The following is a 22,999-nucleotide window of genomic DNA, read 5'->3' as shown; positions in this document are numbered from 1 at the left end:
CCAGTTGTAGGGATCAATTGTCCATGCAATAATGACTGCCCAAGCAAAGAAGGGGTTCCAAGTACAGGCACCTGGTAACCCTTGAGGAAAAAACAACAACAAAAAGAATAGTTTAAGAAAGTTAAAAGAAATTAAAACGCCAAAAACTCTACTATAAAAGAAATCTCCAAATTTACAAGTCAGCAAAACTTACCTTCTCTTCCATAAGAGCAGTAATTGCAATTGAAGAGGTTCCCTTTGAATGTTCTGATGCAAGGGCTGCAGCTGGCAATAATTTATTATCAGAATCCCTAGAAAACAATGTAATTGACAATGCATTAAAGTCATCAGAAATAGAGGATTAAGAGTAAAAATTACATCTTGTTACTAACTCTGCTTATCCATCACCCGCATTAAGGTGAATTAAATCAATGATGATGATGAAAACTTTTGAGGAAAGTGAGAGAGGATGGACTTTTAGAGAGTTCTTCATATTTCAGTGAAAAGTAAGAAGAAACCTATCTAAGAAGTACTATCTACCACAAATACGATAGAAATTGGTTCAGTTGTGAGAAGAGTAAAGTTCAAAAAAAGAAGAAAATCAAAGTATGGGACAAAAAAAACACAAGACTAAGAGTAAATTCTACTTCCAGCCCTACCACTAAATCAAAGGGGTAATCTTAGATAAGCTAATAAACTCTCCGAGCATTATTGCCGCCATTAATCAAACAAATTAATCAGTGAGATTACTTAAACATACACGTGAAGGTCCTAATCCTAAAGATTTTGCTTCAGTACATTTGGAACAGACCCCTGGCATCTATCTTTAAAAAGCTGGTTGATTTTTTTAGGAATTTATGAGCCACTGGATTTCACGGTAAAAGGTCTCTTTCATTTCTGAAGTAGTAGGATTTAAGTGAGTTTTCACTACTCTCCTACATAATTATGCTCCCAATTATTATTCCTGTCCTCTCTACCTCTACCCATGTTTTATCCCCTCTTCTCCATCTGTCCAAATTGTTCTTAATTCTGCTCAAATCTGCTCTTTTCCAATATCATCATTATGACCACAAGCAAACTCTTCCTCCTCTGAACTGCAGAGCTGTTATAGTATATAATTCATTAACAGGGGTTTGTCGGCAACTTGTATAGTTTTCGACCTTGGGATGCTTAACCATTTGGCAAATGAATCTCCTTCATTTGCCTGTTCCTCCAATAAGACTAAGTCATTTTTTTCAAGTCACCTAGCTTACTGAGCACAGCAGTCCACAAGGATGATACATATTGCAGGTCACTAAAATGACTGTTGAACAGACTATAATAAAAAACTACATCAATCACCTTGTTTCCTAACCAAGAGAAATATATACTTACCGGAAAGGTCCATCTGATTTTTCGGAGTGGACTGATATGGAGACTGTTGCAGTTATATCAGGTACAGGAGCTGGGGTAGAAGATGGATTTCCAGGCCCAGGAGGGGCCAAGGCAGACTGAGTAGAAGTTAATGAAGATAAAGGAGGAGCTGGGTGAGTTGAGGAAGATGTCACTGGAATCATCAGAGGATCCTGTTGTCTTGATATTGGAGATCTCATCAGAGGTTGTAGGTTCCGCTGAATGAGTGGTCTTGGAGGTGGTATTGGGGGTGGTGGTGGGGGTAACTGTTTTCGTAGTCTTTTCGTGTAACCAGTTTCATTTTTGAAATTATTAACAGCCTACAGACACCAAACATAAAAAAGCAGAAAATGTAATATAGTATTTTATTTACAGAAGTACAGTTAAATCAATTAAAAGATCACAAGGACTTTTTCCATAAAAGGGATACAAAGATAGCTACCTGTCGTAAGAATTTATTGGCGATTAAAGCATCAGGAGAGACATCATTTTGATGACATGTTGGACATGTATGTTCATCTGATTCCAAGAGTGCTGTTCTTATACCTATGTATAAAATTTTAAATATTAATAAAAGCATCGTGAAAACTCAGTGTTTAGGGAATGAATTAAAAAGATAGCTCACATCTGTTCACTTACATTACTGTTTTTCAAACACTTATCACTAATTATTTCTATTCTTAGATTAAGAAACTTAAAATCTCTCGCCGATAACACTCTTCCCTAACGTCTCTACCTTAAGAAGTTATGGATATAATTTAAAACCACCATGTAAATTGGGAGAAAAAATCACTCTTTCCCAGATACTATTTTCTTCACGTAGCTAGCAGTTAGAATATTAAAGGAAAAAAAACAAAACAAAACCAGAAATAAGAGACAGTCTAGAAAGAGAGAGAAACTCTATACAGCTAACAGGGTTTTAAAAAAAAGCATCATAAGAAAAAGGCATGAAAAAAAACGGAAGCATTATTCAGCTAAGGAAATCAGAGACATAACACAGTAGGTAAGAATAACACTCAATTATAGATTCACTGATTATACTTCAGTGCAGTAAAAAATCCAGTAATAAGAAATGGTTTGTTAAACCAAGGTCTTAAGTGATCTCTTCTTGACTCTGGTCTTCACTGAAGAAGCCCCAAAATAAAGACTTATACTCCAAAACTATCTTTAGAAATGAAAAAGGTCAGAGCAGGATTGAGCAGTGAAATTTTCAGATGATTCCACTGTAATCTAGGTAAAAAGGGATAAATTTAGGTAAGTGGCAGAAAAAAACCAAGTGGTAATATAAATAATTAGGAAAAAAAGCCACAAGTAATCACATAGCAAATGTTTACAGAGAACAGTTCTCATTACATTTAGGAATTACAGAATAAGCTATTTTTCACAATCTAGGAAAGGGATTTAGGTACCATTTAAAAATACTTTCAGAATATGTGAGGACCGAAAGGTTTTTAAAATTTTTTGTATCATTTAAAACATACAGGAAACAAAAGTTCTACATTTTATAAAACCTCAGTGCAGTCACCCCAATGAACGTACAGAAGGTGGTCAATTCTAACATTTAAAAGGACAAAGAGGCTGTTGTTTAAAAAAAAGTATAGCAACAGAAATAGTTATTGCTATTAAATGCTCATTGATAAAGTTATCAATTACCTACATTTCATATTTTATTATAAAACAAACAATGTCACTAAGAGCCTTTCCAAGTAAATACACACATTCTAAAATATACGTGGTCTGGCCAGCCCTGGTGGTCTAGTGGTTAAGTCTGGTGTGCTCTGCTTCAGCAGCCCAGGTTTGGTTCCCAGGCATGGACCTACACCATTTATCTGTTAATGGCCATGCTGTGGTGGAGGCCCACATGCAAAAAGGGAGGAAGATTGGCAGTGGATGTTAGCTCAGGACAAATCTTCCTCAGCATTAATAAATACATAAATTAAAATAAAATATATATCTTCAAAAGTTCAATATATTTCTTACATTCATCACAATAACTGTTTCCACAGCAGGGAATGACAACGGCATCAGTCATAATATCTTTGCAGATGAGACACAACAATTCATCTGGGATAGGATCATCTTCTTCTGAAGACGACGATGGTTCCTCTGGTAAGAAAGGTGGTTTTTCTTTCTTCCCAATTGCATATGCTTCTCTGTAAAAGAAAGTTTTAGTATTTTAACATTGTTAAGAAGGCAAAGTATCTCCAAGACATTTGTTTTCTACTATACCGTAATGAGAACTTATAATTCAGTAAAATGCCAAATTAGTTTATATAAGTGTAATACCTTCCAGAACAAGGTAGTTATTATGAACATCCTCCCCCAAAACAGGACATAAAACAAAATCCTCAATAAGTGTAACAAAAGAAACAAAGAAATGCTATAAAAGAGGCTAAAAGGATCTTAGAATCCATAACTCTAAGAACTGAGGGCCAAAGAGGTCAAGTTCAGTGCCACACATTCAGTCCCACAAAGTTACACTTAAGTGGCAGGAATTTGAACTTAGATATCACAACACTCAAATCACAATATTCTCTACCTTACTATGTTTTTTGGGGATGAGGGGGGAATATTTCCCATCCACAGCCTAACAGTTCCCAAAATCTGTGAAGGTACTAGAGTGAATGCCATAACATGGGAAACTAAAATTGGTACTGATACTACACTATTAAGGCAGATAGTTCTAGAGAAATATGTCACCAACCACGCAAATAATTAATAGCCAGAATTAGACTTCAAATCCAGTGATCTACTTATAATTAGTATTTTAAAAGAGAGATTAATCTATTTATAGTCAATTAAGAAATATTAATGACTTAAATGATTAGAATCTGTGTTACAAAAATATAAAGTAACATCTCATTAGACATTTTGGGTCCATTTTTTGTGGAAATGCACTTTGTAGAAATGTTGGATATTAAATATATTAAAAATCAAAAAGCAAAAATATGCTATTCTCAGACTCATCACCAGTGCCTCCAACACTCCCACCTTCTCTGTAATCAGGCAAATTTGTAAACAGGAATTCCTAGGGAAATCCTTTCTATTTCCTTTAGGAACAGGGTGTGTCTATCTCAAGGCTGAAAATGGAAGACTCTCAGCTGGACAGAGGAGGGTACCTTAGGTGTGTTATTTGTGTTGCAGTTGCTCCATAGACATCACCACGATTCCAGAAATAAGTATCAATTTGCTTATGCCCCATTGTTCCCAATTTGTGAAAGAGGAGTCTCCCACTGCCCAAAAGAGAGAAAAGAAAAAAAAAAAAAAAGAGGAGAACAGAGGATAGAAAAAGAAACAGAAGAAGAGTCTGAGTTGCTTATCAGTGGTGTTAGTGGAGAGGGTGAAAGTTTCATTTAAAATATTTGGGCTCCCATTTTCCCCAGTATTTGCTGAGTGTTTGGCACAAATGCGCTTTTGTATTTCAGCATTCAAAAGCAATGAAGTTAATTATTAGTTAGGGTTCACAGCTGATGTTAACTTTTCCAACACAAATTTCTATTTAAATACTTTTACTTCCATACATTTTTATATTATATGATGATGAAGCGGTCTGCTCTTAAATTGTGTCCGTAAAAATCATTAATTTCAACCTAAAGTTGTTTGGAAGCATGTATGAAATGTCTGAATTAGAAACAGTATAACAAAAGACTATCTAAGATGAACCACAAAAACAGGATGGTGACTGATAAAAAACAGATGGGGGTGAAGTTGAGAAAGTGAACAGGGTTAGGAGTTTAGGAAACGTTAATTGTTATCTGAAAATAAAACACTGTATCTACTAAAGTCCACACCCCAAAACACTAGATCTCTTCAATATCATTCCGTAACACAGCCATTTTCATTGTCCTCATCTGCTCACTACGTGACATTTCAACAATATAGCATGAAGCTGAGGAAAACTGTGTTCTTATATATGATTTTTTTGTCATTGAGAATATGGACATCTATTCTCTAAATTGATGTTTCTCAAGGTTATGTCCTGAGGATCCCCTAACCTCATAATCTTCCGGAGGTCTTGTTAAAAATGCAGAATCAGAGTCCTATCACATAAGCTCTAAATCAAAAAATGGGAGCAGGGGACCCAGATCACTGAACATACTCTTGCAAGAGATTCTTATAAACAATAAAGTTAGAGAACCACAGTCCAAAGGAACACAATATTGTGTGGTATATTGTGAGTTCACAACTGTTGATGGTATTCAGAAAGGTAATTAAATATATTAGTAAGAGCAGATAAAATTGGAAGTTATCTAGTTGAACTATGCCACTAGGTTTTCATGTCTATCCACTTAATTAAAAAACAAACTCATAAATTAAAATCTGAAAATACATTATAAATAAGCATTAAGCTATAGCTTGCATAACTATAGCTGATCTGAACTAACGGTTTACAAAATAAACCATACTTTAGATTCTTAAGACTCACACAGTATATCTAAACTTATTCAAGATACCTCAGTATTCATTTATTCTTGGCACTTAAATGTGCCTTGACATCTTGCAGAACTTTTATTCTTAAGCCTCTTGTTTCTCAAAATGATTAAGATATTTGTCTTGTTCACTTAAAAAATGCAAATAGCATATAACATTATGTGAGAGTATGTACGTGAATGAGGAAGAAAGCAGGGAATGACAGAAAAAGAAAAAATTAGAAGACTACAAGGGAAGTGGCACTAGGTGATAACAAAAATCCCCAAATCCATTTTAAATTTGCTTTAAATGGAGCAGACTGCAGCCTCATTCTTAACACAGAAATGCAGCACATGGAGACTAATAGTCTTGGTATACAATGTTCACAAGGAATCCTAGTAGCCAAGATACAAGCCCAAGATTAAATAAAACACTATAACCTGGACTGACTGTAGTCTCCACAGGTGGTACCTAATTTGAATACTTACGCATCTATAGTTGGTATTGCGTATTTTCCAGTGTTGGTAAGCATTGCACCTTTCATGTTAGGATCTTTCACTTCCATCATAAAACTTCTGGGAATTCCAGTGCTCTTTTTAATTCTAGGACCAGATTCAAAATTCTTATCCTATTTGGAAGGGAAAGGAGAGAAGAGGAAGATAGAAAGCAGTTACTTTTATTTAATGTTAGCTAACACGCAGTGCTTACTGCCTATACTACTTGTAGTGCTTTACACATATGATCTCATTTAATCCTCACAACAGCCATGTGAGTTAAGTACTACTATTATCTCTCTTTCACAGAGAACAAGTAACAGGCTTGGAGAAATCAAGTAACTTGCCCAAGTTCACTCTGCTATTAACTGGCAGAGCCAGGCTCTGAAGCCTAGCAATTTGGCTCCAAGGGCTGTGCTCACTTGCCATTCTAATAGAGAAGGCAGTATTTACCAAGAAAAATAAGATGGCTAAGAAGTAACTGTAAGAAAAATAAGGTATACTTTGCGCTTTGCACTTACCCCATTTGTTGGGCAATTCTTAATATAATGGCCAGGTTTACCACAACGAAAACAGGTATAAGATGGAGGCGGTGGACCTAGAGGTTTCTTCATGTAACTGCAAGAGACAAAAAATTACATGTACACAAAGACTTGAACAAATAATGCTTTTGACTGGGGGGGAGGGAACCCACCCCAAGGTACCTATTAGTGTAAAGTATTTATGGACTTACTTGATTGGGTCGTATTCATGGCCAGATTGCGACATCATTGCTTTAATTTTATCTTCTTCAGAAGCATTGGCTTCAGCCAGATTGGCAGTCTGTTTAACAGGTAATTATTTGACACACACATTAGAAACACATTTAAGACCACACAGCCAAAGACAACACCGCTCATCCTGTAAAGAGCAGTATCTAACCTTACATAAAAACAGTATTTACATGTATAACTTAGAAGAGGCACTGGGAGTTCCTTAGGTCATTACATGATGTTTGAGTGTCTGTGGGGCTGAAGAAAGTGCTTCTGTGGGCACTCAAACCTTAGACCCTGTTTGTACCTTACATTAAGTTTTGCATACTCCTCCTCTAAGAGTTAAAAACTGAGATTAAGTAAGGAAAGAAACACTTGATGTTTTTAAACCTTAAAAATAATTCAAGTGTCACAGCATGATGACTATAATTTATACTTACAAATTGGAGGTAGGGTTGGGGATAAAACATTAAACACATTATGCACAGATATTAAAGGCCAGAAGGCTCTTTACGTAGTGGTGTCAGTTTCAAATTAAGTGTAAAGCACATGCATTGAGAGTTGATAATTTTTAATCCAACTCTCCAAAGCTTTATGACCTTCACCTTTAAGGTATTATATACAATAGTCTAGATATAAGCAGGGTCTAAGGGAGTGAATCCTAATAATTTGAATTTTCAAGCATCTAGCACTCATATCAGCCATTCATTGGGTTTTATCTTTACATTCATCCACAAAACAAGCAACCAGTTTTAACAGTTTATTGTAATTTTATATACAGAGAATGCTTAACATTAACAGAGCTTTGAACAATGGCACATTTACAGAAAACTGGTTTACAGATGTTGAACAACTAATTTGTTTGAACCCAAACATTAACTTACAAATAGTTAAAAAAAAAAAATCCCCCAAACCTCCAAAACTCCCCAACTGTTTCCCACAAAGAAACAATGGTAGGAATAGACCAAAACTCATATATGGTCCTTACAGTACATAAGAATTGACATAGTGAACTATAAACCACTAAAGATGTTAATTCTAGGCTAAATCACTTTGCATTAGAAAATTATGAGGATGGTTTTAGCTCATTTTATGTTTTAGAATCATCAATTTTAATGTTTAGTTTTCCCAGAAGAGGAGCTTAAAAAGCTATATTTGTTACTAGGACATTTTCTGAGATACATTCTAGGGGAAAGGGACACAACCTGTAACAAAGCCAAGGACAAGATAGGGACAGCACTAATGGAAAACTTATCTACTCAATCTTGGTTGCTAAATTTGGTTTTACATTTCTGATAGTATGGAAAAAAGGATTTTTGGAAAACTAGAAAACTTCCTTGTTTGCCCTCAAAAATCTGCCTATCCTGGGGGCCAGCCCCGTGGCTGAGTGGTTAAGTTCACGTGCTCTGCTTTGGCGGTCCAGGGTTTCAAAGGTTCGGACCCTGGGTGTGGACCTGGCATCGCTCAGCAAGCCATGCTGAGGCAACGTCCCACGTTCCACAACTAGAAGAACTCACAACTAAAATATACAACTGTGAACTGGGGGATTTTGGGGAGAAGGAGGAAAAAGAAAAAAGAAAAAATCTGCCTATTCTGCAATATTTGCCTTTTACTTTTTTAAGACAAGATTTGCAAGCTAAATCTATTGTTTTATAAAGTAATCCATCACTAGTGCTTTCCCAAACAAAAGGTACACATTGTTGAGCAGAAAATGCAAGCAATCTTAGAGCAAACATGGCATATACAATGATTTCAGGAGGTAACAATTTGCCCCTCTGCCAAACATACACACTGGTATATTCCTGCAAACAGCTTTATACATTTACACAATTCATGTAGTCTGTGTTCAAACAAATTAGGTTGTTTAAAACTTCTCCTAATGCAGACAGACTACAAGTCTATAGCATAAAGAAACAATTGTATCACATTTAAAATGTTGACCTTCAAGGGATCAATTCAAATATTCAAGAAATAACCACACAATCGTCCATATAAAGGAAAGCTTCTATTTTGGCTGCTTAAAGTCAGTCCACATAATTTACAGCCAAAACCAGGGAATTCCTCCAGAACTTTGTTAGTTTTCCAATGTATAATTAAACAAAATGTTTGAGGGAAAAAAACGAGTAAGTGTAGCTTCATGTGTTTCTTCTGTCTTGAAGATGAACACTCCAACATTATGGTGAGGCTGACAAAATACGCCCCCTATCTTCTCAAAATGGCAACTACTCTTTACAGGATAGTAAAAAATATGTACATTGTTTCTGCAAAATAGCTCCTCCCCCAACCCCTCTTAAAATAACTGTTGCACATTAAAAAAATGTTAGAAAAAGATTTATATTTTCAAGAATATATATATATACCTTTGTAAGCTGGGCCAGAGAAATAGACGCAGAAGAGTCATCAATCTGTTCACAAAAAATTAAACACACATTCAAGTTCCACACTGAAAACATCTGGAAGTGATCATTTAGTCCCTACTGCCACTTAATGTTCAAATATTGGGCATTTTCTTAGAAATTTTCTAAAGAATGTTATTTTCTATTTTAAAGCTGAAAGTGCAGCTCACCCTACTTTATCCTTCTCTACCTATTTCACATACAGTAATAAAGGCTAACAGTTGAGGAGGACTCAATTACAATGAAAAAATGGGGTAAAGAAAAGTCTATCGAATAGGAAATCTGCTCAGAGTGGTGACTAAATACTACTAAATTAGAGTCCTGCGTCTGTCAATGGTCTCAATTGGATAATGCTCAAAACAACGTACACTAGAACAAAGAATAAGAAATCCTTCTAACTTGCCTGGAACGCCATTATACAACATTGTAAAACCATGCAGCTCTTTAAAGGCTCAGATAATTGCTTTAACAAAACAGCTCTCACATAATTGCTATTTTTCTCTTTTTTTGAGCATGTGCTTCTCAGTCTCAGTATGTTTATTCTCCCGTACATAGAACAACAACAGCTTCTTGCCAAAGAAACCGCAACTGTATCAGGGCAAAGATGTTAAGCCCAAAATGGAGACACAAAAAGTAACCTGGGGAAAGGGCCAACGGCTGTCATGTATGATGATGGACTTTAATATGTAGAGAAAAGAAAGCTAATTTAATCAAACGGAGCAAGTATTATATATGAAGGATACAAGAGGGCCTTAAAAAATGTATTTTCACGAGACATTTTAAAATTTTTCATTATTTCATCCCGAAATTATTTTACTATCAGTTTTTAAAAAGTGTACATGTATGAGTATATATATATATATATAAGTATACACACACACATATATCTTTAGCATGTAACTCTAAAGATATAATTTCCCTACAAGTGTACCAAAATGAAAACATTATTAGCTTCCCATGTAGCAGGTGGTTTGCTTTTCAGCGTTATGAATTTCTCATGCATTACTGGTCAGAACTCTTGTTTAAAATGGAAAGACAGATATCTGGATCAAAAAAAAACCCCAAAGAAGTGAGTCTTCATCAGGTATTTTTCAAGTATTCCAAAGAACTAATAATATTAAAATAAAAGCAGCACGACTTAAGAGCAACAACAGAAACGTAACTGGCAATGCCCATCACAGTAGGAATTCAATAAACGTAAATACAAATGTTGGCGAAATTTAAAATAAACCCTATAACGATCTTTGGGTTTTAAAAGTTAGTTTGACGGATCTTATTACTGGGAGGCACATTTAAACAAAAGGTTCTTAGCCCCACATTGAGGGACTGTAGAGTAACCCTACGTTCCATATAATCCACCAATGGCTTCTCACTCTTGCCCAGCTTTGAAATATTCTTTCCTTAAAGAACTAATCTCAAGGGGTAATTAAAAAAATAAACCAAAAAACCCCCATAAATATCCTATTTTTATTCAGAATTAATTCTGACCTATTCAATCTACTTTCAAGAGGGTTACATTTTACATCAACCAGGAGTTAAGTACCAAGAACTGAACAAATTGCTCTCAATCATAATCTATGTTTCTAACCAATAGAACAAATTAATAGCCTTCAGAAATAGACCATTACTATCTAGAATATGAATACTGATCACTTCCTTATAAAGAAAGCAATCAGTTATATTAACTTTCTCATCACTGGAACTACAAAACTAGCATTTTTGGTTCTTCCCACTGCTAACACTTAAAATATAATTGTCTTTTTGTTCTTATGCTGGGCTTTCTTGTCCTTTCTTTTTAGCTTTCTGTCAAGTTGTTACTATCATATATTTATTGAGTTGAAAGTGGTTTCAGATATGCAACGGCATCTAAATCACTTTTTCAACCAAATAATCACTATAGCACCTAAATACCTTATAATCCACAAGGAGGTCAAATTTATCACAAATTTACAAAGGCATCCAATTGTTTTCTACATATACCAACGTACCAGGTACTAAGAAATAAGCAAAAAATGCTGACAAGGAATGGTTTAAAAATGATGAGGAATTTATACGTACTAAACATCAATAAATATAGTAACTCTCAGATACTAACGATAAAAAAACCCTGCCATGTTAAAAAAAAAAGTAGTCTTCAAAAAAACTGCATCTCTAAGATGCACACCGTAGACATCTTAAAATCAACACAGCTCCGCACATCTAATTTGTCGTCTTGGTTCTGGGAGCAAGAATCTGAAATCTTTTATGCCAACTATAGTTGCTTGAAATTCAAGGATCCTACAAAATCTAATTCTGATGTTTAGTTAATAGGAAGAACATCCAGCTTTGGAGTCCCAACATGGAAGGATGACTAAATAAAAAAAAGCTGAGGAATACAGATGGAAACAGCCATCCTTGATTGGAGTTGGCTTCAGTTACCAAAAATGTACACACATTTACTTTTACTATTTGGAACTTTAAAAATCTGGTTTAGCAACTCCGTCTTACTTTGGTTTTGTGAATGTGTACAATACAAGTGATTCTGAAGTCTCCTAAGACGGGTACTACTATGCTTGATGAATACTTTCTCTCTCCATCCTAAATGTCAGCAAATGTACCCCAAGCAAATAAATGATGGGGATATTAAATTATCTAATGTCTCGATTTCAGATAATTCTACCTAAAAATTAAAGCCATTTTTAAAGTAGTAAAAAAAAAAGAAAGAAAAGAGAAACCTAATTAAGTGTAAACCAAACTGCTTCTTATAAGTGTAATACAGACATGCCAGGGAACACACAAGGCTAAAAGAATGTTAACTTTATTTATGAACATGTGATTTGTGTTTATACACATGCTAATAAACAAAAAGGAAATAATTGTTTTCAAGAAATAAAACTTCATCTGAATTAGTTTAAATACTATATAAAATGTACTTTACACAAAATGTGTTACATTAACTACTACAGTCACCAGGATAGTCAATCTAATTTGTGCTAGATTTGGATACATAAAAATCAGTTTTAAACCAATCACCAGCAAAACAGAAACTTGGACAGTTTTTACAGCATTATGCTTAAAAAAACTCCACAGACCCCAAAAGAGGGAAAAAAAACCCCGAAACACTAAGAGTTTTGATCTTTCAATCACTATATTTAGTTCCATGAGAACTAAAGGCCGTATACTTTAGAGAACAAGTCCAAAGTTCAGATATTCTATGATTTCATGTTTAAGATCCAATGATCCAAGGTTAGTGAAATGCCTGATACACAATTAAAGATCAGTAGTATTTAAAAAGGATAAAGTGAAACAGCAAGCAATACCCTTGAATTCTAAATGAAGATTTCAGACATCTTGTATTGTGTACAAATCAAGCCTGAGTAGTAAAATGTTTAGAGAACCACCGAGTTTACAGCACCCAATTACTAAAGACCTGTGTTCTAAAACAGATGTTTCACCCCACAACTTAGGAATGCCGCTACCTTTTACTTAAGAGCTCAAAGTCAAAATGGTGTCATAATTAAAGTTAATTTGTGATAATAAAAATTAAGATCTTACCCTGGGTTAAAAGGAGTTACCTTTAATAAACTACAGCTTTCAATGAGCTTATAATTAATGCAGCATTTTAATGTCTTATGAGAAAGAGGGAAATGTTTTAATCTGGACAACTGAGCAGACTAGAAGTCAAAGACTTTGCATTAAAATTTGAAAACAACGTACTCAATTGTATAAAATCAATGAGACATTTATATACTCATGGGGGGCCCAATTTCAGGTTTCACTGTGTAGTACGGATATAAACAAAGAATAGGAGCTCAAAATTGTCAAACAAAGCAAAACTACAATAAAGCTGCATCAATGGTCTCTGGAAACCTCCTTTCTATGATGTGTCTGAACTTGAAGAAAGCATCAAACTTTAATATAAGCTTTGCATGTTGCTAACGCATTTTTGAAAGCCATCAATCAGGCAGAAAAAAAAACTAACAAAAACTAAGTGATACAACGTGAAAATGGCAAAATATACACTCCAAACATTTTTTTATTGCAAGAAACAAAAAGCACACAACAGCCTGTACATACATACAAAATACTAACTATAGACAGACAGATGTAGAACATGTTATCATGTTCATTAGTGTAAAACCTACGCGATCTAAAAAGGATCATACATTAACTGTACAACACAGTGTCATACAGGGAGAATGCTATATTTAATAGGAAACAGGGTTTTGGGGGCACAAATTACCCATTTCTACAAAATAAGTGTGCAAATTATGCTACATATATCCATATTCAACTGAGCTGTCATCAAAATACATTTTATTTACAATATGCACTATGATCAGTTGCATAGTAAGTTCTAAAATGATTTACTTCACTGCTACATTATAAAGGTAAAAGCAATGTGTAGAAAAAGTGTGAGATTGTGTTTTTACATACTGCTTTTGAAGTTCCCATCACTGGTTCAGTTCGACTTCTAAAAAAGAAAAACAAAAATATTATTTACCTATGAGCAATTATTTATGAATTTTTGCACTAAAATATCTTAATACATATCTCCAATCACACATTTTTGGGAACACGATTTTCCTTTGATACAAAGGTTTAAAAACAGCCAATTTCTGAAGCAATGAACACACTGCTTTGATTAATCTTTACCACCTTTGAACAGTTTAAGGTGCATCTGTAGTTTAAAAAAAAAAAAATCCACATTGGGGAATTCTAGAATAGATGTACCTTGCCACTTACAATAAACATTTTCTGAAAGGTAGTATGAGGATTTTGTTATGCTAAGAAATTTTGTGGTTATTTAATAACTTGAACATTTCTATTATTCCCCAGTTTTTTAAATAGGTACAGATGTAAATTTTTACACATCTGATTTTCTTCAAGCAATACCACTACTGTCAACGTTTATAATTTGGATCTTTGAGAAACTGCTGTGCTCCAAAAACTAAATTTCAAATTCAGAAAGGTGGGCTGATAGTTACTTCAAACATTTTTGAAAGTCTCAAATAACAGTAACCAGGCCTAACCCTGTAGTGTAGTGGTTAAGTTCCACAGAGTGGTTAAGTTCAGCGTGCTCTGCTTTGGCAGCCCAGGTTCATGGGCTTGGATTCTGGGCACAGACCTATACCACTCATCAGCCATGCTGTGGTGGCAACCCACATATCAAATAGGGGAAGACTAGCACAAATGTTAGTTCAGGGCTAATCTTCCTCAGAAGGAAAAAAAAAAAAAAAGGACCAAAGATTGAACAAAAATTCTAACTTCCAGAAAAATGCAACATAGTCTGACAGAATATTTTAAAGAATGAGTTAAATGATTATGGAGAATTAGACAAATCTATTTTTAAAAGTAAATACAAATAAGCCCAGGCAGAAATTCCTTTAAAAGTTCACACAGGAAAAGGGACAGGAGTTAAGTTGCTAAATATAGCCTTTAAACATTTAGTTTTAAGTTTATGCTATCCTGATTATGGAGAAATGTTAGACACCATCTGAAAGGAGTTTCTAAGTTTGTGCACGATTTGGAAGTCCTCAGACAAAAACGAAATTTTCATTTTCTAGTATTTGCTCAACAAACTCAGAGGCATTTTACATGACCAAGGAAATCATACACACAATGATTTCATATGCAATTCTGTCTAAGAGGCAACTTATTGTGCCGTGTCCTTCAAATAGTTCTCTCCCCAAGAGTTTCTGAACATCACAAAATCTAACGAAACTGAATGTTTGCTATTTTAAAAAAACACTTGGTTAAGCGTAATTTCACACTAGACTCTAAGAATTAATTCTTTATAACTTCTTAAAATTATATTAAGTTACAAACTCATAGTTCACTAGTATTTACAGAAAAAAAAAAATTCAGCTTTTTAAGTTGTTACTATACAGAAAATAGTACACAAAAGGACCTCCAAACATTAAGATATGGAATATAACTTCAAAGCAAACTAATGAAAATAATCTTAGAATGAATACTTGCTCACATGAGGCAAAGCTCCAAGAAATGACTTTATTTTACCTCAATTCCAAGAACACATTCCATTTCCTAGGACTGGCAAATTCCAGAATTTCTCAATGACCAAACTCAGAATTTGCCAAACTGTTTCAAATAAGGTTACCTAACTTCTAAGTAGAAATCACTAGCCTTTTTAAACAGCCCAAGATGTTACTCTTTCCACATATTATAATTCTAAAACCATTAACATTGCAAGAAAGTAGAGAAAGATAAAGATATAAAGTTTTAATCCTGCCTTTTTAGTGATTTTCTTAAGCTCTAGACTAGTCCTAGGATATTGCTCTGTTCTTACCCCAATAACAGGCATTTACCATGTGCCAGGCACTGTTTAATTCTTACAACTCTCTTGAGTTAAGTACTCATATCCCTATTTTATTTCGAGGAATCTGAGGCACAAACTTTAGATAACTTATCCAAAGTCACAGAACTGGTGTGAAGCAGTAAAGAGTCAAACCTAAGCCTGATTCCAGCATTTGTGTCCATAAAGCCTACAAACTTAAGAGCCTCTCAAAAAGAGCCCCTTATTGATGAGGAGCAAATGTCAGCACTACTGAATATTCTTGATGCTGTCAGAATTATTTAGGACAGATCTCTTAAGACACACACATTTTTATAGTGAAAAAACAGGAAAAAAAAGAAAGTGTGTAGACAAATAAAACCAAAGAAGAGCACAGATATATCTATTCACTTATTTGAACATCAGTTTCTTTTTTTTTATGGAGGAAGATTAGCCCTGAGCTAACATCTGCTGCCAATGCTGCCAATCCTCCTCTTTTTGCTGAGGAAGACTGGCCCTGAGCTAACATCCATGCCCATCTTCCTCTACTTTATATGTGGGATGCCTACCACAGCATGCTTGCCAAGCGGTGCCATGTCCGCACCTGGGATCTGAATTGGCGAACCGCAGGCTAGTGAAGCGGAACGTGTGCACTTAACTGCTGTGCCACCGGGCCGGCCCCAAGAACATTATTTTCTTGTCTTTGTAAATACTGCCTATATAGAGCAAAAATTCTTCCTAATAGCTCTTACTCCTAATTACAGGTTAACTTAACTGGGGGAAGAAATCAGGAAAAAACAAACCAACTCATCCTCATAGTTTTAAGGACTGAGAAGATATATTCATTAGGGTAAAGAAATGAGTTCAGTTCTAAAATATACTTGTTCTTTCTCAAAGTATAAAAAAGTCTATTTTGAGAAGTTAAATACATGAGACTTTATACTTACATAACATATGTCTTGCTTGTAGATTTGACACCTCCAATAGGAATTCTTCTAACAATTACAGATGAATTCTTAGGAATGAGAGCATTATCATCAGTATATTCTGTAAATAAAAAGAAAAAGAGTTGACTTTCTATTTGGAGATTTGGGTAAGTCTCAGGCCTCAATTAGAAAACTTCAACCAAACATAAATCTTATGAGAAATGAACTTAAATATAAAAAAGCCTTAATAACTACATGTTCCTGGCATCTAGATTACTGATATTCTCAGAACAAATATCCAAAGCCATAGGAGCCTCTCTTCAAAGGACATCAAAGAGTGTCAGCAGGTTCTTGGCTCTGGCACCTCTACTTTTGTGGAACCCCAAATCTCGGAAAGACTAAGTCATTCTCTAGTTTATTTAGCCAGTAATGCCGAACATCCGAACTATGAGAAAAAGTTATTTAGAATGAAGAAATTCTGTCTCTCCTAGCCCCTAAACATGAATATTACTGGGGAAGACAGACTAAAACAATTATGACACGTTTTGAATACAGAAGAAAGGGTTTTAAAACAAAAAGTTAAATGGGAGATACAACTTTGACTAGAATGTTGACCCAAGGAAGGCCCCTCTGAGTTTTGAGAATTAAAGGCTGAGAAGTCAGCCAGACGTGCAAAAAAGCTGATACAGAGAAAAGAGGTGAAAAAATAACAAAAAAAGGCCAGACTAGCTGAAGAAAATGAAAAGAATGATTTGAAATACAGGTACAAAGGTACAGATCATACACTGATTTATATTTTGTTTCTAAGTACAACAAGAGGTCATCGAAGGATTTTAAAGAAAAATGATGACAATTTGATTTATGTTAAAAACAAAAAAAGATAACTCTGGTGTCTAAGTGGAGAATGAATTCGTAGGGGAACAAGAGTAGAAACGGTGATTAATAAGGAGGCTGCTGCGGAGCCCAGGTAAGAGATAATGATGGGCTGTGCTGGGCTGTGACAGAGAGAGAAATGGAGAGTCAGTTTTGAGGTAGAAACACTAAGGCTTGGGGATGGACTGAATATGGGGTAAGGGGATGCAGGAGAAAGAGGAATCAGGCATGAATTCCTGGATTCCTGGCTTAAGCAACTGGATGAACACTGAGAGCACTTTCTGAGAAGGCCGGGATCCTATTTTTCTACTCTTTCGACTGTTACTTGCGATACTTCTCTCAGAATGAAATTTAAAAACTGGACCAATGAATTTAACTATGGTAAAAAGATTTATTAAGGAAGGAATTTGTAAAATTACCAAAAGGAAAAACAACCCACCACAGGGAGAGAGAAAAAATGTACCCATCTCCCTTAATCACGCAATCAGATATTAAGGTCCACTCTTAAGGTTACTGAGTTTACCTGCTTTACTTAAGTTATTCAGCACCAAGTGGGTGAATATCTCTGTTCTTCCAATTATTTCAAGTTTATCACATATGTATGCATTTTAAGCTTTCATATATATATATATATATATATATCTCTATCTCAGCTTTATTATTTTAATCATGATACTATTAGGATTCCCTGACATAAACTAAATTGTTCAGGAAAACTTAGTATACTTCAAGTAGTAGGCTCTATCTCACAGTATCCAACTAGAGTGATGCAATTTCCTAGGTTCAGGCATACCAATGTAAGACTATCATCCTTATCTTGGATAGTTCCTAATAATCCCAAATTCCAAGCAAGCTCTGAGTAAGAACAATTGGGAGCAGGGGGATGGAGGATCTTTAAAAAGTAAATTCTAGAAATAAAACTTGCTGTCAAACACCTGACAGAAAGTTTCTGAATATGTAACAACTCTTAAAAGCGTTCACTGGGGGAAAAAAGAGCAAATGTGTTCACGGTAGCTTTCCAAGACAATGTATTAATTTGATCAGCACAGTACTTGGTCAAACTAAAAGCCAGGTGCCTAACGCTACCTGCTCTAATTGACCTTTTAAGTATCTGAATTACACTCATGATTTCTTACCCTTAAAAAATCTCCCTAACCTCCTGTTAGCTTCAAAGGACTCTTTCTATAAGCCAGCATAATTTCTGAAGCAAAAACATGAAGATCATGGATGGAATGAAAAACAAGATGAATTTCAGAAAATAGAGAAAGATTATAAGTCTTTCAAAAACACTTCATCCTCAGCTTCCAAATCTTTCACACTAAGTTCAGAATGAAAGCTGTTTTGTTGTTGTTTGTGGGAGGAGGGGAAGATGCAGAAAAGTAGGAAAATAAGTTTATATAGTAAAGTTATATATGGAAAACATAAGGTCATTTGAGATTCATTTTGAAACATGGTCTAGAAATAAAGAAGCAGGATTCTTAAGTCTAAAACATGAAATTCTGAACTAAGCATTTTAGGCTATTCAAGATTTAAGGGTCTTAAACCTTGATGGATCCTGACAGAAATGGACAGATTTCTGAAACTGTAAGGAATGTTTTATAGAAACACAGCAGGTTAGGTAATTTAAACATTAATTCAAACTAAAGTGATCCAGTTCAGCATTCCCTCCTAAGCAATCTCCTAACTATGAAGCTATAAACATTTATTTTTTACTCTTTAATTCACTGGATGGTGCTTAAACCAAGTGGCAGTCTTACTCAGCTGCCTTATGACACTGGATCCTATTTCCCATAAAACTCAGTAGTCCCTTACTCTACTACTATCTCTTACTCTGCTCTTACTTACTCTGCACTATTATCACTGACTATCTTTTCCTCCCCTAATTTGAGGACTGCATAAAATGCACATTTTCTCCCCTGAAGTTCCTTCTCTAAACCAATCTAAGATCAAAGCTTTCTCCAATAAGGACAGTTCACGCAAATATATAAAAGAAAATATGCTGGTGGGCAAAGCATTTCCCTGGCCTTCAGGATTTGTAAAAATAATGTACCACATAATTTCCTCGCTTAGGAAAAAAATAACACAATATCACAAAAATCTTAAATTTGTAGACAAGAATTCCGTCAATCGTATTTATGTCAGTCTTAACAAAGTTGTATTAAATTATTAGGTGGACAAAGTCCAGCCCCAAATGATTAAAGCATGTAACACTCCATTAAAATATGAAACTTGTATAGTATACGATTACAATTGCCTTAATATCTCTAATTTCTTTTATGTTCTCTTTCCTCTCTTTTCTAAGTACCATTAACATACCACGATAGTCTAAATTTCTTATAAATCCATCTGTTCTGTGAAGTGTGACTCTAATACTTAAGGGATGCTTTTGGTGGCTTTAAAGAAAATTTCCTTAAGATGTTTTCTTGAATAAATATTTTAAAAAGCTGTTTCTCAACTGTTCATGACCACCAACAATGCTGCCTCTCCTTAAGTAGAGGGATGCTACACATAATTACAATTACCAAAGCCTCACATGACGTGTCCCTTAGGTATGACATGTTTCAAAAAAGGGGGAAGTGGAGAATATTCTTTTATGTGTTATCATGTGAGTAAATAAAGTTCCTCCTTAATGAACATTTTTGAGTCATGATATACCAGTAGTGCTGTTCCTTAACATAATACAATTATACTTATTTCTGGATGTAAATAAAAAACGGCTCTTTTACACCAGATTTACCCTACCTGTCAAACCATAACCTAGCAGTGCTCCCTCCATTTCAACTAAAAGAACCAATGGCACACCTTATGCCAAATTTAGTGATCAATAAAATATCCTAATCTAATCAGAATTTCACTTTATTTCTTCTCATCCCATCAATAAAACTCAAAAGACCAACCCACTGAAAACTACACATCAGCATTACAGTTCTGAGAAAAAGAAACCAAAACAAGTTCAGAGTCAGAATTTAAAAAGGGTGTTTGTCATATTTTCTTATCTGCGGTTAAATTCTCAATATTATAAAATGCTTTTAAAAAGAACTTAAAAAGATTTCAATCAGTGGTTTATCTGTACTCATATGGTAGCAGCCTACAATTTTTCAGTATTTTAGTATCAACATAATCATGTAAAGTCTAGCAATTACTACTTCAAAAAAAGAAAAATCTGTACTTTTGATCTTTACTGAATTGCTAAATTTTTTAAGAGTAATGTGATGAACTCGGAGCTCAACTACTTAATTATTGTATTACTAATACTGGAATTTACACACAAAAGTGGTCACCTGAGAACATAGCAAGTTCCAAAAGCAATTCCAACATAAAAGACTAGCTGGATTAAATCTTCAAAAATATTAAAGTGAGGATCCCTTCTCAACAACGCAGACAACTCCAAAATAAAAATAAATAAACAGGGAGAGAGAGAAGAAGGGGAATTTGCCATTAAACCCCAAAACGTAGGTTTAGAAAGTTGGAGAAGTTATCTTTATCGCTGCTTTAAGAAACAGGCAGCCTTGCATGTGCTCTCCTCCCCTCCATCGATGAAAAACAAGTTAGCAACCGGGCACGAGGCAAGCAGGCACCCAAAGAACCTGGATAACACCGCCACCCTCTCCCACGCAAATCCTCATTTTCAAAAACAATTCAGAAGCATAATCAGATTTCCACGTTTTGGGACTAGCCTGTTACAGATGATCCAAGTACGCACAAAGCAAAACTCCAAAGCAGCCTGCTGTAACCCTCGGCTATCAAAGTTGGATAAAAATTATTAGAACGATCAACCCCACAAGGGACATAATGGCGGTTAGTCCCCTGCCAGGCATCTCACAACCAGGATCCAGCTTCAAGCAGCAAGTATCCGGAGCCCATGTGGCTCTTACCTTCTTTCGTCTGCGCGTTGGTGATCTGCAGGTCGCAGTCGGCAGCTTTCAGCTTCTCTCTCCCCATAATCTGCTTCTTTAAGTCGCAGAGGGAGATGTGGAGCCCATCAAAGGTGACGGTATCATAGTTGAGTTTAGAGGAAAACTTATAATGCACACAGGACATGGTGCCAAAGGATTCCTAAGGTTCAGCGAGGAGACGTGGACACTCTCAATATATGTATATTTATAAACTTAAGAGCAAATATGTACACACACAAAACACTCAAAGACACCGAAGGACCCTAAGGCCTCAGATTAAATACCCACCCCAACTACAAGCAGGGGTTCGTAAAAACAATAATCCAGACCCCCCCCGAGACTCAGAATCACTTCATGTGGGAGAAGGTGGACGAGGACCGGGGAAGGGGAAATCGAGAATCCGCCAACGGGCACAATGTCACCCGGCTGGGTCCCCCTCGCTCATGCTAAAGGCCGGCCGGAGACGGGGGGCAGGCGGTGCAGTCAGTGAGCGGTCAGTCCACACGTTAGAGTCCAAATGACCCCGCGGGGTCAGGGGTCCATAGCGCGGCCGCACCTCCCAGCTGGTCTCTCTTTCCGTGGATCGGGGTGACCCAGGCCCCGGGAGGAGGTTGAGGGGAGAGGGTCAGGCCCGGAGTCCACGAGCGGCCTCTCGCCTCCTCCTGGCTTCCGGACGACGGGCGGCGGCTTCCCCAGGCCCAGGCCCCCACCGCACACAAACCCCTGTCGCCTGCTCCCCGGAGGCCCGCGCGGCCCCGCGGCCTAGGCCGAAAACGCGCGGTCGGCGGAGGAGAGGCCTTCCCGCAGGCCGCCCCCGGCTCCGGCTCCGCCTCCCCCCCGCCGCCGCCGCCGCCGCCGCCGCCTCAGACACAAAGCCGGGGCTAGGCCTCAACTAGGCCTCGAAGCACTTCCTCACCACCCCGGGCCCCAGCCAGCGGCCGGGGGGCTTGGCGGACCCTGGCGACGCCGCTGAGGCTCCCCGACGCTTCCTCTCGCCGTGGGCTCCGCGCTTCTCTCGCCTCTCGCTCCCGTCGCCTTTCGGCCCAGAATCGCGAGAATACGCCCGGAAGGCGCCGGGCGACGGCAAGGGCTTCGCCGGCTCCCTTTTTGTTCTGCCCCCCCGCGCTCTCGGGCCCTCACCAGGCACAGGCGACACCTCCAAGCCAGGCACTATGGCGGACGCGGCCTGGCTCCGAGCGAGCGCCCGACTCCGGGGTCTCTTAAGCAGCGATTGCACGGGCGACGCGCGCGGGGCGGGGCCGGCGTGTGCGGATAGGCGGGCCGGGAGGCGGGGCCCGCGGCGTCACAAAGCGCACCGGCCCGCCCACGTGACCTCGCGTTCTGGGACTCCGGAGCGCGGAACCTGAACCAGCCGGGGGAAAGGAAGAAACCATCTGCCTCGAAAGGGAGGGGGAGGCTGCCGAGAGGACCGGCTAATAGGGCGGTTCCGGAAGGGGAGCTCAGGTTGCGCTTGCTACCGTGCTAGTTTCCACGGTACAGTGGGGGTGCCGACCGTTGGCCGGCTAACTCCCTGTTCCCCACAATCCCCACCAACTCCTCCAAGCCCCCCCAGTTTCAGTAAACATTATGGTTGCTATGCAGTATAC

The 22,999-nt window shown here is 37.0% G+C and overlaps 1 protein-coding gene across 2 annotated transcripts in view; it reads right to left on the bottom strand.

The window, feature by feature from the left end:
- RBBP6 (RB binding protein 6, ubiquitin ligase) overlaps window positions 1-22,627 on the bottom strand; it is a 31,467-nt gene extending 8,840 nt beyond the window's left edge. The window contains exons 1-13 of one of the 2 annotated variants that reach the window (XM_046665732.1): window positions 22,533-22,627; window positions 21,372-21,552; window positions 16,645-16,744; window positions 13,840-13,876; window positions 9,388-9,432; window positions 7,009-7,097; window positions 6,797-6,893; window positions 6,270-6,409; window positions 3,352-3,524; window positions 1,814-1,917; window positions 1,354-1,691; window positions 194-290; window positions 2-80 (exon numbers count right to left, since the gene is read on the bottom strand). In XM_046665732.1, the coding sequence (XP_046521688.1) occupies window positions 2-80; window positions 194-290; window positions 1,354-1,691; window positions 1,814-1,917; window positions 3,352-3,524; window positions 6,270-6,409; window positions 6,797-6,893; window positions 7,009-7,097; window positions 9,388-9,432; window positions 13,840-13,876; window positions 16,645-16,744; window positions 21,372-21,537 (1,465 nt within the window). In that variant the 5' untranslated portion in view covers window positions 21,538-21,552; window positions 22,533-22,627. Of the gene's footprint in view, window position 1; window positions 81-193; window positions 291-1,353; window positions 1,692-1,813; window positions 1,918-3,351; window positions 3,525-6,269; window positions 6,410-6,796; window positions 6,894-7,008; window positions 7,098-9,387; window positions 9,433-13,839; window positions 13,877-16,644; window positions 16,745-21,371 lie in introns of both variants that reach the window. The other variant, XM_046665733.1, reaches the window with a different exon arrangement.
- Window positions 22,628-22,999: the final 372 nt, after the last annotated feature.

The sequence above is a fragment of the Equus quagga genome, chromosome 7, assembly GCF_021613505.1.
Source record: "Equus quagga isolate Etosha38 chromosome 7, UCLA_HA_Equagga_1.0, whole genome shotgun sequence".
In the NCBI taxonomy this organism is placed as follows: domain Eukaryota; kingdom Metazoa; phylum Chordata; class Mammalia; order Perissodactyla; family Equidae; genus Equus; species Equus quagga.
The sequence above is the reverse complement of the archived record's forward strand: the minus strand, read 5'-3'. Positions and strand labels throughout refer to the sequence as shown.